Genomic DNA, 19,076 nt, shown 5'->3' with positions numbered 1-19,076 from the left:
ACTGAGCTTACCTTCAATTAAACCAACAGAGAAATTAAAAAATAAAAAGCAAAAAACAAACAACAAAAACTAGAAAAGATTAAAAAAAAAAAAAAAAGAGGAAGGAAGTGACAGGTTCTCGGAACAGCCTGGTCCTAAGTCTCATCTACCAGCCAGCCAGCCGGGCCTCCTCTCGTCCGCCAGCTTGGCGGTCCACTGCGTGCAGAGTGCACGGCCCTGGCATGGCCGCCCCAGCTGACTCCTCCTCGGCACTGGGCTCAGGACCGGGCTCCCGGCCAGCTCTGCATGCTCTAACTCCCTGCGCTCCGCCCTGTCCTCTTCACCCTGCTCGCCTCCCCAGCCTCCCTCCAGCAACAGCGTCTGCTTGCGTCATTAGCAAAACGCCCTTAAAAAAGAAGACCCCTGAGTGCAGGATCCAAAGCTCTGCCACAATTCAGAAACTCTACGGAACTGAGCACAAACAATTGTTCATCCAGGACCTTTTACAAATCACGAGAAGACCCCAGTCAGAAACAGTTACGATGAAGCCCCCCGCCCCGCCCCACCCCACCCCCCACCCCCGGTGCAGAGAGGGCACAGGCCCCTGCTGAGGGTGCTGCCCGGGCAGAAAGGGCGGAACCCTCAACACTGCTTTCGGAAAAAAGAGCTAGTACTTCTCCCTTAGAAGGATATCATGTAAGACTTAACAGATGGGGCCAGACCAAGGGAAATGCAAGATTACCTCAGTAAGTAGCTAAGTGAACTTATATTACAGCATTAAAATCAAAACAAGATAATATGAAAAGAAAGGGTACCTGAGCTCCACATAATCACTAAAGTCTTTACCTTATGAAATATAATGATATTCACTGGCTTCTTGAATTTGAGAACAAATAATACACAGATCAGGATAAATGTATTGACTTACTACCATCTTTATAAAAATCGAATATACACACAAACACATCAACATTATGGAACTGTATCCATTAAACTTTGATAAGACAACACAAAAGAACTAACAAATAGCTACGATGTTGCTGAATTGAAAGCATTTCCCGTAACGATTTAATTTTAAAAGGTCCATATTTACATAGTGTGTTAACTGCTTCTGCATCTCACTTTAAATGCATGATAAATAAAGAACAAAGATAATGGTTGCAACAGATCTTCCCAGAGGGTTCAGCGGGCGGTGGGCTGACTGCACTGCACCGCGCGGTGCACGAGGTGGCAATAGTGCTCCTTTCTAACTCTGCTCCTTCCTTTCCCAGTTTCCTCAAGGAAACTGAGGCTGCGTCCTCAGGCCTGGCCGGCACTGAAAGCCCGTGCCCACGGGCCCAGCGTGTCAGGAGGCAACCACGGGGAACCTCTCTAACCAGGCCTTGATGGAAGGCCTGGCCAACTTAGCCGATGGCCATTCAAGAATGTTCTATCCATAGAAAGCGTGTTCCGGGTGTGTGCAGACAGTTACAGACGCACACGCATCCCGGGGCACCATGTCAGGCTCAGACAACACAAAAGCAGCCCTTAGGGTAGCCATGAGAGCCGCCGTGAACAAGGTGCCCAAATAGGATTCGTTTATTATCACTGACTCGAAAAAAGGATGCCTAGCTAGTTTATTATCGCTAACCAGAAAAAACGGTGCCTAGCTACATTATGGAGACAACAGGCAGATTTTTAGCTTCAAAGTCATAGCACACTCAGACTATTTCAAAAAGCGGTAAAATCGGCAGGCTCATTTTACTGCGTCATCAAGCCCTGAACAAGTCCCTTAACTGTGAGCCTCCTACCGCCGGGGGGGGGGGGGGGGGTAGGTGGCCTGGACGCCCCTGCATGGCGCCTGCAGTACCCCACTTGCCGCTTCAACCCAGCTCTCTGTGGACTGAGCCACACTCGTGTGAACACACCTGCATCTACTTGTGAAAACAGGCGGGGGGGGGGGGGGGGGCGGGCACACCAGTGGCCGGGCGCCCCCAGCGAGAGGTGATCTAGCGTGTTCTACCAGTGCCTACGGCTTCCTGAACTGCAGCCTCCGAGCAGCGGCCATGAGCACCCACCTTCACGTTGCAGGCTCCCTTCTAGCACGTGGCGCACTGTGGAGTGGGTCTCCACACTCCCCTGCAGTTCTGGTGACTTAATTTGAAAAACATAAAAGTTCAACTGTGAAAACAAGAAGATACAAGATCACGACCTGTGTCTCAGCTCCCCACGAGAAAGCGGAGAAAGGGGTGCCCTGCTGAGGGGCCTCGCTGTGCTAACCAGCAACAGGCGTCTGTTTCCCTTAATTCTACTAATAAATGTGACAGGAAATTTTACGTATAAAATTCAGGTAAAAAGTCTGAGTCTGCCCCAGTTATCATTCGCTCCAACAGCTCAGGCCCCTGTTAGAATAAACCCAGTGAGACTCCTGCGTGAGCACAAATGCAGTAAGGCACTTCTGTCATCGTTTGCCCAGAACGGATTTTGCTGAAGATGACTTTACGGGGAGCAAGCGTCTCACCTGTGTGAAGCTACCCCGAGCCCCGGAGCCGCCCGCCCACACGCCCGTGCGAGCAAGCCCCTGCTCCGGGCCCACTGAAGGACAGTGCAGACCCTGCTCAAAAGGCCTTCAAAAGAGAAAACGCTCATCACAGCAGTCAACCAGGCTTCCCAACAGTCACGTACGTATCCCAGAGCCGGTGCCATGACTATGCCCCCTGGGGCTATGTCTAAAAAGAGGAAGAAACCAAACAGGTCCTTTCAAGCTTCCAGCTGGCCTACCCTCCCCTAGCGGGGCCCCAAAACCTGCGCTCAGCCCTGGGGCTCACGCCAGTGCCCACCAGTGTCTGCATGGTGTCTGGGCAGAGTATAGAAAGGGGCTTTCCCTCTGGAACTGGGCTGGCGCTCTGGGAATATTTACAAGAAGCAGAATCTGCCGCACAACTGGCACCACTCCCAGCCACCCGCACGCCCTGCTTCCCAGGATATCGCCACCCGAATTTGCCTCTACGTTTCCACAAGAGCCCTGGAGGGCTTTCTGAGAAAGGAACGCGAGTGAAGCTGGGTGAGAAGACACTCGTCTAGCCTGCACTGAAGATAAGTGCAACCATTATCAAGTATTCTTTGCTGTGAAAAATACTGAGAATCTGTGACGGTGATGGTCTCTCCTGACTCTAAGTCACTGGAATCGGTCATACAGTAAGATCACAAAGAACAACGTCTACATGCACTGTAAGCACTTGGAGAACAACAGGAAACCAAACTGCAGTTCTTTGTGGTGGCGACAGAACGTGGACGCTCCAACAGCGACTCGAGTCCGCCGCGTCCCGCAAGTCCAGCTCTTCTGGAATCGACTCTGGGCCGTCGGGCATCTCAGACAGCGGCCTGGCAGGGCTGTGGATGGAGAGACTCGGCTCGTGGGGCCTCTGCGCGCGGCTCCGGAGGAGTTCCACAGTGTGTGTGCGGCATCCCGGTCAGCCCGTCCGCGGAGGTCACTCGACAATCAGGGCAACGTTTATGTGGGACAGGTCTATCATGTGCCTGCAGGAGGTCACACAGCACACACGTGAAGCCCCCTGCCCCCCACGGGACCGCCCACAGCACGCTCCGCAGCGCGTCCTGCAGCCCGCCCACCCTCGTCTGGCGCCAGGGACTCCACGCTACCTGTGGAACTTCTGCTGGAACGCCAACGCGTGCGCTGGCTCCTTGAACTTGGCTATGGCTTTGCGCTGCTGGGGGAGCATCTGTAGGCTCTGCAGGAGGACAGAAGCGTGTCAGAGCGGGGCTGTGCACCACGCGACACGCGGCACGGGGGGGTCGCACACGCTGGTCCCTCGGGGTCAACACGAGGTTCCCGTCCAGGCGGACCACAGGTCCCCGACACAAGCCAGCTACCTCCAGCTCCCTGTCGAGACAGCCCCGCGCCCCCGCCCTGAGCAGCACTCAGCACCCTCCAGGCCCAGTGTGAAGACCCTCCTTCATTTGCCCGCCAGCTGCCCCCCTTCCCTCCACCTGCTCACGCAGGTCTGGGGCAGGCGCCCAGCCTCGGAGACTCCCTTCCCCTCAGGCGACGTTCCCCAGGCCCCACTCACACAGGAGGGACGAGGTTGGCCAGGGGCTCGGGGCGGAGGGGCGGCATTCCCCCGAGGACCGCTGGGGCAGACCCAGGTCCTCACACAGAGCGGGGCTGCCGGGGGGCACGGCTGGGACCGGGGCAGCCCTCGGCTCTGTCTGCTCACACTCTGCACTTTAAAATGTCGAGGAGCGTGAAGCAGCTCCTTAAATTATATCCTAGGATGTGAAACACCATTTCCGAGGCTACTCTCTGGAGTGAAGACCAGAGGCGTGCGTGGAGTCGACAGATCTGTCTAGCGAGGAGACCAGTGCCAGGACTGTGAACGGACAGCAGGTCCTCACACCTGCCCCAAGGATGAGGGGAGCTCTGTGCTCCGACAGAGCACTCTAGGATTTGGGAGGGACGCCCCGAAGGAGGACTCGGATCTCTCATCCAGCCCACTCTCCAGAGTCTGATCCTTCTCAAGCATTTTGGTGACTGGCCACGTGTGTCTGGGGCAGTGAACCAAGTGCCCGGTGGGGTGGGGGGCAGCGGAGACCTTGCTCCCTGGAGGACCCGACCCGAGGAAGCTGCAAGGACTCGGTGGCTAAGAGCCGTCTGCTGTGTCTGGGCTTCTGTCCAGTGAAGTGCAGCAGGCAGAAACATAGCCAGCAGTAACACACCACCCTTGACAAGGGTTTACACATGCGGCGGTTTCGTTCTAAAGCACTTGTTCAAAGACCTCCAACAGAAGTACCTAGCCAAAACATCAATTCTCTGAAACACGTTGAGAAAGCCATGCTGTGTATCAGAACAGGCGCCCCCCACTCCCATAAACACAGCACCCCACGAGTAAGAGCAGTGAGCAGAGCACTAAGGAAACGCTTTCCCAAAAGCCACTCTCTGGAGCTTACACAGAAACGAACGGTCTCCAGTGCCCAGCTGGCATGGCGCCGAGGTTCACACCGGCCACACGGAGGGGCAGTCGGGTCACCCGGCACGCCGCCAGGCGCCCCTGACCAGCAGCAGGCCCAGGGCGCCTGGTGCAGGGCGGCCGCCAGCAGGCTCGTCTGCCTGCTCTCTTGACGCCAGCTCAGCAAACAGCAGATTCACCTCTTCTGTCAGATACAAAACCCAGAAGCACAAGAATTTTCTTGATAATTTCATTGATCACTAAGTTCACTGGACAAAGTAAAGTCGCTCAGTCGCATCTGACTCTCTGCGACCCTGTGGACTGTAGCCTGCCAGGCTCCTCTGTCCATGGGATTCTCCAGCCAAGAGTACTGGAGTGGATTGCCATTCCCTTCTCCAAGTAAAGCTGGACAAGTAAAGCTCAATATTCGTTTCTCTGGGACATGCCAGCAGCACACAGCTTTCCTGGCCTCTGAAATCCCACGTGCGTTACTCGACAGAGGCCTGCCGGCCCCAGCCAGCTTTCAGCGCACACTCGCTGTCTTCTCCGCAAACCATCTCCAACTGCTGACACTCTAGAGCTGCCCCCGAAGAGCAGAGGCAAGAGCAAAGGCCGTGCTGACCACGACCCGCGGAGCCCCGAGGGGAGCGTGGTAGGAGGATGCTCCGGCCGCGAGGACAGCCCCTCATCGCAGCAGACACCCCGCTAGGCCCGCCTCCTGACCCCGGCCCCCACTTCCGCCACACGGCTACACCCAGGCATGCGGGCACAGCTTCGTGCCAACTGCTGCCAGCACCACGGCAGTTCACAAGAACCACAGCTCACCTAGACTTATTCTGTCGGAAACTACAAAAATCACTCAATTAGGAACAGACAAGGAAAACTAATTTGTTATGATGGCACAAATAATTATCCGCACTCTACGATTCACAGATGGAATCTGGATTTTGAAAACACCATGCTCTTCTGAGAAAAAGCATATTGAGACTGTATTTCCTCTGGGTGACTTCACAATGTGGAATGAAATATGATGCTTCCTGTTTACCACTTATCATATAAAATGGCATCTGAGGTATCTGTATCTTCCTGGTTTAAAGCTCAATTTGACTGAGAAAGGATCAATCAAAAGAGCGTAAACTTTCAATGAAATTCTTAAATCACAGGAGTGAGCTGCTTCTCAACAGTCAACAGAAGCAGTAAGAACACCGTCTTAAAATCTGTTTTCCCTCCCCCTTATTGACATTTCTGCACCTTTTTTTTCAAAATACAGAGGCTATTTTCAGATAAAAGATTAATACACTGCCAAAACAGTCAATATTTAACCATTTCTGACCTACCAAAGTGACAAATATTAGCTATCACTCTACTAGGAAGATGGAAAAAGATACCGTGGACTATAAACTAAAGGGCGTGTATTATAATCACCAATTTCCACTCCGAAAATATGTCCTGCAAATCAGCAGACCATCTCCAAATAAGGAAGCACTTTAGTTCACCCGGAACAAACTGAGAGGTAGACTCTGTCTCCACTCCACACTCCCTGACCCTGCCCGGCTGCCTCCACTAGCACCTGCTGGCCCATGGGGACAGGCTCACTGCCCACCTCACCCAGATATACTTGTCATTTTTCAGAGACAAGACACCTGCAGACAACTCCCGAGAGCACCGTGCTACTGTAAGCAGCAGAATACAGGCTTCAATGCCCGTCCCGTGGCGGCTTCCTGCATGTATGCTCAGCGACCCCACTCGGGACGCCGGGACTGAGCTGCCACAAGCACCGCAGGGACAGTGGACAGTCACAGTCCAGAAAACCGCCCACACGGCTCCAGGTCTCTTTTCCCTGTTTCGGGAAAGTTCCTCCTCTTTCTAGGAAGAGCCTGTGTTCTCGCGTCTGTGCTCATGAATAAGTGACAATGCTGGGGGCTCTGAAGTCAACCTGCAGTCCTGAAAACCAGGTACACTACTCTCCCTACTCTGACCAACAGCTCCCAGCGCCTTCAGGAACTGAGCAAAGCAAAACTAACACTGATGCTCGGTGTTTTCGACACACGAACCTGCTCAGACAGAGCCCCAGGGGTAAGCCATCAGGCTGTTAGTGACAGCGGTCCCTGGGCAGCCAGGCTGCAGGGGCAGCTGGGGCCCCCCTTCTCGCATGGCAGCCCTGGGGCGTGCCAGGCAACGGGCCTGCCCGACTCCAGCTCTCCTCCCCTGGGCCCACAGCTGGGCTGGAGTGCAGGGGCACCGCCCTCTTCATTCTGGACGCGGGTCACCCAACCCTCTCGTTGGCGATGGGGTGTTTGAAACAGCGACTCTAGCGTCTCAGACCACTCCATCACACGCTGCTTCCTCTTCATGTTTACACTAGATGTGGTCTTTTTTGATGCCAAGTCTGTCTTTTCCTCAATTCCAACGTCTGGGCTTCCTTTCACCCACAGTATAAGCACTGTTCCTTCTGTTCTGACACAGTTGAGAGACACTCTGAGGCCCCTTTCCGCTCTCATCTTGTACAAACTTACCCTACAGATCAGAGCCGTCGGGTTACCATGCACTCTGCCTGGAATCCTCTTTTTTGGGGACAATTATTTACAACAGTGTTTTCAGAACTGTGTATGGGAGCCTCTGGTCAACAATTTTCCCGTCACAGTTTCAGATCGTGTGGCCACGCCTGTTTTCTTTAAAGCTCAAAACATCAGTTTTGGGAACGTCTACATTTCTCTTGAATAGTCACTGGAAGGACTGATGCTGAGGCTGAAGCGCCAATATTCTGGCCACCTGATGTGAAGAACTGACTCACTAGATGAGACCCTGATGCTGGGAAAGATTGAAGGCAGGAGGAGAAGGGGACCACAGAGGAGGAGATGGCTGGATGGCATCACCGACTCGATGGGCATGAGTCTGAGCAGGCTCCGGGAGTCGGTGAAGGAAGGACAGGGAGGCCTGGCATGCTGCCGTCCATGGGTCACGAAGAGTCGGATGCGACTGAGCGGCTCACCAGCAACATGTAACTATGTCTAGTGTTTTCTTCCCCAAACGTCCTCAACTCCAGAATAACTAAACTGCTTCGACTGAGATCCCGACTTCCTCCAGGTCACCCCAGACGTTCCTGGTCCGTCAAAACCAGACAAGGCAGGCAGGAGGGCTCCTCACAGGAGGTGAGACGCTCCAACACAACCCCACCTCACACGATGGCTCCGAGGGGCTCCTCCTCAGCAGGTAACCTAAGATACCCCCAGAACAAGGGCTTCCCCTGTGCCTGCGCCCCGGAACAGCAGCACTGGCAGCCTGAAGCGACCCCAGAGACCTCGCGCAGGGAGGACAGGCCTCCTTCCGCGGGCACACGCTTTCCCTCCGCGGCACCCAGAGGCCTCGCGTTTCTTTCACCCCACCTCTGTGGTAACTCCAGGGGTGGAGGCAGAGGCAGAGACAACATGTGGATTACTGTGCGGGGCCTGGGGGAAGTCCTCGGCTGGGAAGCTGCACCCCAAGAAGTGGCAAACTCAGGACCGAGACGGAAGCCTTCTCGAAGCCCAATGCCCGTGGCCCCGCTGCGTCCTGGAGGGCCCGGCAGCTGACGAGGCTCACCTGTCCACGGAGCCCCCAACCACCACCCACCACATTAAGCTAGCCACCGCAGTCTCACTCCGCCCCAGCCTGCCCGTCCTTCCCTAAGAGCAGGACCCCTGGCATGGTGGACGGGCGGACAGGCCCTTCTTTCTGGTTCTTCCCACACCTCTGCTAGTGGGCACCGGGCAGGGCCTTCTGGGTGCTGACACCGCCTGCTCTCAGGGCACGCAGGCACCAGGTGGCGCCATAGCCCAACCCACCGGAGGCCTGACGTCTGCCTCTCCTGCAGCCAGGAGGCCTAGGTCTCCTCACCACCCCCCTTAAAGTGTATTTAAAGTTAAACCACATCGAAGTCTTGTTATAAGCATATTCTCACAATCTAAACTTACCAATATTGGTCTTCAGCTACCTAATGCTGGCAAAGTTTGTTACATTAGCACTCTGTGATCACAGTGCTTACAGACCTGTGAACACCCCTCAACACCATCCCTCGGACCTAAGACTGGCAAGGAGAGAGGGGTGCTGGCTCCTTGGGACCCTTGGGATGGCCCACAGGCCCTACTGGGCAGCTGCTGAATTCCTCACCCTCCGGAACTCCTTCCGGCAACATTCTGAGGGCGCCTCATGTAACCACTCTTATCTTCCTGTCTTCTTCTCTAATAAAAAGAAGCCTTTAAATACCCAGAATCAGTTTTGCTCTGCTTCAATAAAGTGCCCTCCATTAAACTTTAACACAATGGTCTCTAATCCTTCTTTCCAGAACAGAAGGAGAAGAAAGGCAGATGGAAAAGCGGCCCCCGGATGCAGCTCTCAAACTGCAACTCCTGCAGGCCAGTCGCGCAGCGCTGTGAGCAGTGGCTCTGCCGTCACGCGCTGACCCTGAGCACAGGCTCACGCTCAAGGATGCACAGGAGACTCATCGGGACCGTGGGGCAGGAGCACGGCCCAGACCGACCAGAGGCCACACGTGGAGAGCAAGAGCGCCACCACCTCCCACCCTGACACGGGCCGGGAGCCAGCCAGGAGCAGGGGCCCCGGGCACAGCCTGGACTTGCCACCCACCCCGCCCCATCCCCGCCCAGGGTCCCAGGCTCACTACTCAACTGTGATCTGATCCCAGGTTTTCAACTACCATTTGTTGGAGAATCTCCACTCAGGAGACCTGTATTTTTAAAAGCACCATAAGCTCTCTGACGCCAGCTGTGTTCCTGCAGATTAACCAGTTCTATGACAGACTGTCCAAGAAGAGCTTTCTGTGGACACAAGCTTAACGTGTCTGATGACGGACAAGCCGCTCCTCAATAATTCAAGGATAATTTCAGGATTTCAAAGGATAATTTGTTCAGCTGGAATAAATAGTTCATGAAGTTTCTGAGCACCTGAAAAACTCCAAACACCCTAACCCTCAGGCAAAAAGTTCTGATACCAAGTGTGCACAATGGTAAAACATTCAGCTTTCTTCTCAGGGGCTTTAAGGAACTGAATCTTGGGAGGGCAAGATGGAGGCACAGACCGAACGCGCAGGGTGGCCCACCTGGATGGGCCCCACCGACGTCAGCAGGCTCTTCAGCTGGGCGTCGGTGGTGGACGAGGAGAGGCCCTCCACAGACACGACGCAGGGCTGAGGCTTGCACTCCACCACCCGCAGGTTCTGCTTGTTGGGCATCAGGCGGCCCCGGCCCATGGCTCCCACCAGGCCTCGGCCTCTCCCATGCACGAGCACCTGGTAAAGAGAGAAGAACCGTTCAGGGTCAGGCTGCGCGTCTGCTCACAGCTGCCAAGACACAGAGCGAGCGCATCAGTCAGAGTCCAGCAAAATATACCACGAGCTGCAGGATCCTCTGCAGCTGTTCCCGAGTGTCTAAACAGGACCGCAACACCCAGCACACTCGCATGAAGAGAAGAGGAGGCGGTGCAGTCTCGGTCAGCCTGGGCATCCAGCACGGTGCCAGGTGGGCACTCTGTGTACCAGTCAACCTGCTCACACGGCCATCCTGGGCACGAAGCAGCAGGACCACAGGCTCCAGAAAGGCAACCGACTGACACAAAGATGTGGGTCCAGTCTGTCCTTACAGGCCCCAGAGCCCGAACTTCCCCACTGTGGTTCAGGCCAGCGGTGGGGAGGGGGGCAGCGTCAGTGAACCTGCGCGGCACTGCCCCTAGCCAGCTCCCCATCACTGCGGGCCACAGCAGTATCCCTCCTCAAAGGCAGGTTCTGCAGCAGGGGTCCCCCACCCTCCACACACAACACTCCTCGGCGGGGCTTTCAAAGCAAAACCAAAACCCCAACTACAGTGACTGAAGGCCCTCGAGTGCACTATCTGTGCGTACAGCTACAGTGGGGGAGGGCGAGGGCGGGGGCGCCCTCCCTAAGGTCTTTCCCATCATACATCCAGGGACAACACCCGACTTGAGGAAACTCAGACTGGAACATTCTTTAGGGCTCTGACCCAAAGGTATGACGAATGTGACTGCGCGGGTGCCTCTCGCAGCACAAACGGACCATCTGTTTGCTCCTGCATCAGAAGGTATTTATGAGACAACACACACGAAGTGATCTGAACATTTCAAAGACCGAGGTTGGTCTTCACACTAACACTACTCCTCAGTATCAGCAGCAAGACCAGCAGAGGAGGGACTGGTAGGGTCCAGTTGCTTCCAGGAGAACTCAAGAGCAGTCTGAGTCCTTGCACGTGTGCGGCTGTGGGGCAGAGAGCAGGGGCCTTGGGAGGGCTATGAAGACGCCCCTCACTAGAAGCTGCAGGACATGACGGGGTGTGGCACACACTCCTCTCCTGGAAAGATGGCCACGGCTCTCATCTCACACACGGAGCTCGGACAAGGCATCCCTTGGTGCAGAAAGAACCGGGGCCAGGGGCACCTTCTCGGGCAGGGGACTTCACCCCAAAGGCTTCCCATCTGTGAACGAGGTATTGAGGAAGAAACATCGGAGGGGCCTCTGGAGGAGCAGCTGGGAGGGCAGGGGCCATGCAGAGCCACGCCCACCGTGCACACCAAGCTGCAGGAGAAACCCACACCCTGGGCTCCAGGTGAGCTCCCAGAATCGCACCGTGAAGCCAAGGGAGGGAAGCGCGCCTGTGAGCACATCACCTTTCAAACCCAGGGACGGGGGCGTTCCAGCTCCTCTACCCAGAGCGCTCCCGGGGATGGGGCTGGGCCGCACCTTCTTGGCCGGGTGGATCCCCTGGATGCTCTTGATGCCTGGCGGGCCGGCCGTGTGCATGTGGGCCCCCGCCGCAGGGTGCTGCGGCTGCTGGAGCGCCCCCTTGGTCAGCGTCACCTTGCGGGCGGGCTGCTGCCTCGCCTCTGGGGGCTGAGGGAGCCGCTGAGGCTGCCCCTCCGGGTGAAAAAAGCCGTCACTCTCTCCTCCCTGCTGAAACAGACAAGGCAGCATGCTGGTCAGTGTCTGTACAGGCAAGCCTCCCTGCCCAGCACCAGGGTCCACCTCGATCAGTGCTCAACCAAGGGGCAGCACCACCCACCTGCCATCTCATGAGGGCCACTAAGGAAAGGACACACTCACCTGACAGGCATTAGGGTTAAAGAGCCTTTATCAAATTTAAATCTAAGACCTTTAATTACTGGATCCACTCAAGAGGTCTGTAATTATTAAAGTGGGTCCTCTTTAGTTCAATGAAATATTGCTTAACTTTAAAAACAGTTCACATTTAACATGCCTTTTCCATTGTCAGGAGCACCCTTATGAAAATCTGATAGTATGCATCAGCAGTTGCTTTAAACTTTTAACTCCCCTTCAAACCTCACGAAAGTGGGTCATCTTCCTGACCACCCCCAGGCACATCCCAGCACGTCCTCCTTGCAGATACAACCCTCAACAGTGGGGCTCCCCGCAGCAACCACAGGCCAAGAGCACCCAGTCACCCCTCCCCTCTAAGTCACAAGTCTCCAGGTGAATGCTGGCCTCTGGCCTCAGTCCTGTTTGGGCCGAAAACAGACCAGCTGGGAATCCACAGAATGGTGAGAGGAGCCTCTAGAAATCAGTTACTGGAGGCCTAGACAAGCCCCCAGGGCAGACAGGGAACCGCGAGGGACAGCAGGGAGAAGAGCTGAGCATAGCAGGGGCCGCAGGGCCGAGGTGCCACAGCCGCCGGCCAGGAGACCGGGCTCGGAGGTGGAAACGAGCACAGACCCCGAGCAGAAGGCATTCTGAGTGAAAATAAGAATACAACAAACACATCAGAATCGAGGGGCTGCAACTAAAGCAGTGGTATCAGGAAGGAAAACAGATCTAAACTCAAGAACCTGACCCGTTATCACAAGAAACTAGGGAACAAACAGGAAGCCAAATCCAAAGCTGGAGAGAAGGACATAAGATCAGAGAGAAAAGCAAGGACACAGCACACAGAGAGACAGCAGGGAAAGTCCAGCACGGCGACTCTCCTGGGACCAACAGAGCTGATAACCCTTTAACTAAACTAAGGAAAAGAGAAGACAGACAGAAATTACCAAAATCAGAAATAAAAGAGAGATTATCAAAAGTGGCACTTGCCGAAATATAAAAGAATATTTTGAACAACTTTATGCCAACAGAATCAGGGAACTCAGATGAAATGGACAAATTCCATAAAGGATGTGCTGCACCCTCCATCACTCAGCCGCGCCCAACTCTTTGAGACCCCGTGAACTGCAGTCTACCAGGCTCCTCTGTCCATGGGATTTTCCAGGCAAGATGCAAGATACCAAAACTGATTCAAGAAGAAAGAGAAAATCTGGAAATCTAAGAAGACACTGAATCGATCATTAAAAACCTTTCACAAAGAAAAACCAGGGCCCAAATTGATTCTCTGGTGAATTCTATCAAATATTTAAGACAGACAGACTACCCATTTCTACAGAGTCTCGTTCAGAAGGCAGAAGGGGAGGAACAACTTTCCAACTCATTTTTTGAACCCTGTTTTTCTGATTTACAAAAATAAAAGACAAAAAAGAAACAAAAGCCACAGAAGAATATCCCTCATAAATAAATAAATGTGTATATATGTATGAAAAAAATCCTCACTAAAATGTCAGCAAGCTAAATTCAGTGGATCATACACCATACCCAAGTAAGATTTATCCCAGGAATGCAAGGTTGGCTTAACACTCAAAAATCAATTTACAGACCACATCAGTGGAGGAAAAGACCATATGACCATCTGCACTGATACAGGAAAGGCATCCATCATGAAAATTCTCCATGAACTAGGAACAGAAGGGTCTTTCGTCAACCTGATAAAGGACATCTGCCAAAGCCGAGAGCTCACGTCACACTTGGCCTGAGACTAGCCAAGGGCCTCGACCTGCACGTCAGTCACCTGGGCACCTTTCAGATGTTACTATTCCTGGGCTTTAGTCCAGAGCCACTCAGTCAGACTGTCCTGAGCTGGAGCCCAGACGCGAGCGTATCTTAAGGCTCTTCCAGTGACGTCCAGGCAGGGCTGAGGACAGCTGAAGCGGAGGGCACCCCTACATTGTGTCAGCAGGAACTGCCTAAAATGTGATCCTGCAGTGAGTGGATCCACTCCAGCCTGATGGAGAAGCACGCCCAAAGGAAGACGGAAGCCCCACGGAAAGGCAGGCCAGGCCGTTCTGTGGGACCACAATCCACATAAAGTTAATGAGAAGTCTGGAAAAGCTGTGTGAACTCTCTCCAGTTCTTTATATGCTTGAAATCTTTCTATACTAAAAAGCTAAAAATTTTTAGGATATACACACATACTCCTAATCGTTAAGAGCCAGTAATCCATTACTTATTAATCTCCCTAAAATCCCATTGAAATTATGTTAGTAAACGGTTCATAAATTCACTCTGCAAGGGTTAAGTTTTGCTGTTCTTTAAAACATCTTTTTTTTTTTTTTTTTTTTTTTACGGGGCGGACACATCACACTAGCCCCAGGTCCCACCAGAGGCTGCATCAAACACGCAAGAGGCACCGGGCCACTAAACCTCCCCACAGCTCAGCTCCCCAGTCTACTGACCAATTCTCCTCCAACGTCTACCTTTCTCACAAATGTGGATCGATGAGGTGGCTGTGTATGGCTGCCTCTATGGGAGATTCCTCCATTCATGGGCTCCCTGGAAACTCCCGAGAAGAGGCTGAATGAAGTCTGTGGACAACTAAAGCATATGCCATTTTTAAGTCTCTAGAGAAACCAGTGAGTTGCACTTTGGTGAGTCTGTTTTTGTTCACCAAGCCAAAATTTCTGGTGCGTGCAGATGGCACTGAGCTATTTCCTGAATAAAACAATATAAACAGCAGACCAGGCATCTAAAAACTAAGTCGTTCTGAAAGTGCTGTGAAAAAAGCCTGCACCATCAGGATACTAGGGTAGAGCCCCTGTCAGTTAGTGCCGTGATGTGGGCATCACAAAACACTCTGCCATGCTGCAGAAATCAGCAATGAGCTAGTACGAGTGCCCTAAAAGGAATGACGTCCCTACAGACGACGGACAATGCAGAGCGCTGTCATAAAATTCTTCTTCAGCAACCCAAAACTGAAAACGCAGACGATCTAGACAGTAACTTTTATTTAAAACGAATAGCTTGTACCAAAAGCAGGGTGTGTCTGTTTTAAGGTATACACTGTATATGCATTTGGGGGATAAATATACAATACTGTAGAGATCCGATGATTTTTAAACTAGGAGTTGAGAACATAAACATTTAGTCAACAAACGCTGGCAAGTAATAAAAATTCTCTTTACTGCCATTTTGAGTCAGAGACTGATAATGCACGCCTGACAATATTCGGTCACGTAAAACCCCTCAAAACCCAAGTTCTAAACTTTTATTGTCCTTTCAAGAAAGAGTTTAAAGTAGGCTGTTTTCCATCTACAGCTCAGAAACACCGGCAGCAAGTGTCCCAAGCGCCGCTCTGTCTAGGACTCTCTGAGACTGCCTGCGATGGCACAGGAGCCGTGTCTGGGCCGCACCCCGGGCGCTGCTTCCTCCACGTGGGCCCCTCACTGTGCCTGCCTCTCCCCAGTGCAGTGAGCGCCCCGACCCCGCCCTCGTGGGGAGCCACAGCAGCGCCTCCAGCCCTCAGGCTGCCGGGGCCATGGGACTGCACTCTTTTCCTTCAGGGTTAATCTGCACTCACGGTCCTGCAACGCTCATGAGAAGGGGAGCCCCACAGGGACACCGGTCACCAAGCAGCCTCAGGACCAAAGAGAGATTGAAGACAATCAGCACAGAGCAGGCAGATGACGAGCAGAGGAGCAAGACACGGGGATGTTTCAGGCAGGGATTATGACAGAAGCCCAACTTTTAGGAAACACGGCTATCGTCTGCTCACACGAGTAGGGGGAAGGCCTGAGCAAGCTCTAGAGTCACTTACGTTCACAACAGGACAGTGCTTTATACCCCCTATAGCTACCTACGGAGTCACTTCCCTGGGGGCTCAGAGGGTAAAGCGTCTGCCTGCAATGCGGGAGACCACGGTTTGATCCCTGGGTTGGGAAGGTCCCCTGGAGAAGGAAATGGCAACCCACTCCAGTACTCTTGCCTGGAAAATCCCATGGACAGAGGAGCCTGGTAGGCTACAGTCCATGGGGTTGCTAAGATTCAGACACGACTGAGCAATTCATTTTCACTTTTCACTTTCATGCATTGGAGAAGGAAATGGCAACCCACTCCAGTAGTCTTGCCTGGAAAATCCCATGTACGGAGGAGCCTGGGAGGCTATAGTCCATGGGGTCGCAAAGAGTCGGACAAGACTGAGCGACTTCACTTCACTTCATAGCTACATATGATGGAAGAAACTTCAAAACAGCAATGTCCAAGGCACTCTAGGTTCTTAATCACCAGAGTCTTGGTATCATTCACCATGCCCTACCCAGGGAGGATGGACAGAGCTGTTTTTTGCATGTCTCCCAGTTGACAAGAAGCACACTTGGATCTGTTTCCCTCCACCTCCTTCAAAATAAACATTCCTGTCCTCACTGGTCACACTCTGAGTGCTACCAGGACTTCCTGTCCTGGTGGATCCAAAGCATGGACTTCACACGACCTCGTAGGCAGGAGCTCACTCTTCACATCCAACATAACGATTGTTAGCAGGGCTGGAAACAAAGGGGCTGACCATCACTCAGTCACATCATTTTAAGTAAATGAAGGGTTACTGTAATATGCTGCTTTGACTTTTTTCTGAAAATCATTGCTGAGGACTCAAGCCTTGAATATAAGTATCAAGTTTTTTTATTTTGTAAGAAAGACAGTGCTGCTTTTCTTCCAACTGAGAGAACAATTATTTTCTTTCAAAACAGCACTATGAAAAGCTACTTCTCAGGGGAAATTCTAAATCCCCGAGTTACTCCAGTTAACACTAGCAAACAGTCAACCTACGAATTTCTAGGCTGCAGCCAGAAACATATTTTCACACCTACTCTCACACAGAGACACAGAAGAAAAATGGTGACTGTTCAGAACCAACCCAAAAGGAACCCACCCATTTACTTACAAGTCTTCTACAACTCACACATAATAGTTAACAGCACTGAAAAGACATCCCACAATTGTTAGTACTCAGTTATGTAAATTTAAAAATACTGTCAATTCAAACGAGGACTTTTAGAAACACACTGTCTTAATGTAAGGAAATTACTAGTCATCTGTGTATGGCAGATTCCATCCACTCAAAGAAAGGAAATCCATCTTGCAAATGAATTTCTCTAGGGCAGCACGGTTCCCTTTTAAATTCCTTACACACTAGTGTGTTTAGACATGTTCTTAAACTTCTTTTACTTCCTCCAGAATAGATGAGGAGAAAAGAAGTTTGGGCTGTCTTAGACCAAACTGGAAATATTTTGTTGGCTCTTTTCCACAAATGATTTATCTTTTAATGAATACTGTAAAAAGTACCTTTTGAGAGTAGTTTTTCTTAAATATAAGAGGCACTTCCTGAATTAAGTAAGCTTAAGGAATACTTTTTATCAGCTTCATCGTTACCCAAAAATGAGGCTTGTAGCCACCAACATTAGCAGGACAAATTTACTTATAACAAATGGCTTAAATGTATAGATAAAAATGCCGACTGATACTGTCAGGGCGTCCTGCAGTTTGACAGATCAAATCTTATTTTCATTCTTAAATCCCATGAAGAAGTGATATCACTGACTTGCATTCACTGGTGAGCAAATTGATTAATCCCTCTCTATAGAAATCTCAACTCTTGATCACACCTATCAGACGCTAAGCAGCATTATTCTAGAGTGACAACACTTGACAAATTCCCCAACCGTTTTTCTCAGCCTTTGTGGCCCTGCTAGCTTGTATTAACCCTGATGAAAAATTAATTTTCCTTATCTTCTTCTAAACCCCAAAATCCAAATCCGCCAAACTGGCAACTCTTTCTGTAAAGGTATTATGAAAACCTCTAAAAGATTAATTGCATGTCTTCAGGTGACATTAAATTAATTTCTGTCCTCATGACAGACATGTGATACTCTGTGCTGAGAGGACAGATAACATTGTCGGGACACACAGAAGGACAGTGGTTGGGGTCCCAGGGCAGCCTCTTATGCACTCTCCCGCCGATAAGGCCTACTCCACTGTCACCGCAGCACTGCTGATCCGCAGCCCACAGGCCTCACAGAACAGGTGCCTATTAACTGCAACAATGCTGCGTCTAACCGGTGATCCTCAGAAAGCTCACTCGGAACCTGGGCAATAAATGATGTGCATGCTACGCAAAGTTTCTCGACGCCAGTGCGTGTAAGGCTCTGTTCTGTCTTTGAGACTACTGTTTAAAGGAGGAGAGAATGGAAACGACGTTGTTCTCCAGGCTCCGGGGTCAGTACGATGCAAAGTGAGAACACTCCACACGTGCAGTGTTCACCTAGTCTCGGCAATAAATCCTTACACACGGCAAGCATGCAAAACGTGTAACCAGCAACTTAAACCTAAAACGCTTCCTAATTCCACTAACAGTCTACATCCCTTGAACTGAAACAAAATCCATTGAGATTAGGGGCACTGCCCAAGGGCTCTCCTGGAGAAAGGAAAAGGGCCCAGCGGCAGGCACACGATCTCTCTGCAGGGCTCTACGACAGCACAGCGACGCAAGTGTTCTCGCTCTCAACATTCTCCTTTCTGAGACTAGGCAGGTTTCGGGAAATCGCTTAAAAGCAAAACTGACTGGCCTTTGGAGAAACAAAGCAAGGAGCTGGGCCGACAAGGAGTCTCCAGTTTCCCAGGACAGGCAGCGGAGAAGGAGCTCCTTCAGAGCGCGGGGCGACTTCCCTGTGCGGAGGGCCTGGCTCCCGCTCTTGCCAGCTGCTCCTCGTGAGGACAGGGAAGGCACCCAGGTCACTGGAGGAAGCAGGTTCCTTTTCTGCTGAAAAAGCTGGGGGAGCAAATCCTGATTCCTAATTACAGACGAACTATTTCTGATTTAACCACTCATCTCACTTGGAAACACCATATGCATAAAAACACCTATAAATCAATGTGCAGACATTCTGATTCATTAAGACTGACTTCTGTCCTCTAATGGACTATAGTCCACTTTGCCCAAATGAAGAGGTCACATGTTTAAGAATGATTAAAAGGTCATGTCTCTAGAAGTT

The 19,076-nt window shown here is 52.0% G+C and overlaps 1 protein-coding gene across 1 annotated transcript in view; it reads right to left on the bottom strand.

The window, feature by feature from the left end:
* Positions 1-894: 894 nt before the first annotated feature.
* Positions 895-19,076, bottom strand: part of RBM33 (RNA binding motif protein 33) — a 107,040-nt gene continuing 88,858 nt past the window's right edge. The window contains exons 16-19 of the mRNA XM_040260527.1: positions 11,674-11,883; positions 10,024-10,212; positions 3,622-3,710; positions 895-3,498 (exon numbers count right to left, since the gene is read on the bottom strand). Of these exons, the coding sequence (XP_040116461.1) occupies positions 3,450-3,498; positions 3,622-3,710; positions 10,024-10,212; positions 11,674-11,883 (537 nt within the window). The 3' untranslated portion in view covers positions 895-3,449. The remainder of the gene's footprint in view (positions 3,499-3,621; positions 3,711-10,023; positions 10,213-11,673; positions 11,884-19,076) is intronic.

The sequence above is a fragment of the Oryx dammah genome, unplaced genomic scaffold, assembly GCF_014754425.2.
Source record: "Oryx dammah isolate SB20612 unplaced genomic scaffold, SCBI_Odam_1.1 HiC_scaffold_18, whole genome shotgun sequence".
NCBI lineage: Eukaryota > Metazoa > Chordata > Mammalia > Artiodactyla > Bovidae > Oryx > Oryx dammah.
This window is presented reverse-complemented; position numbering and strand designations above follow the sequence as displayed.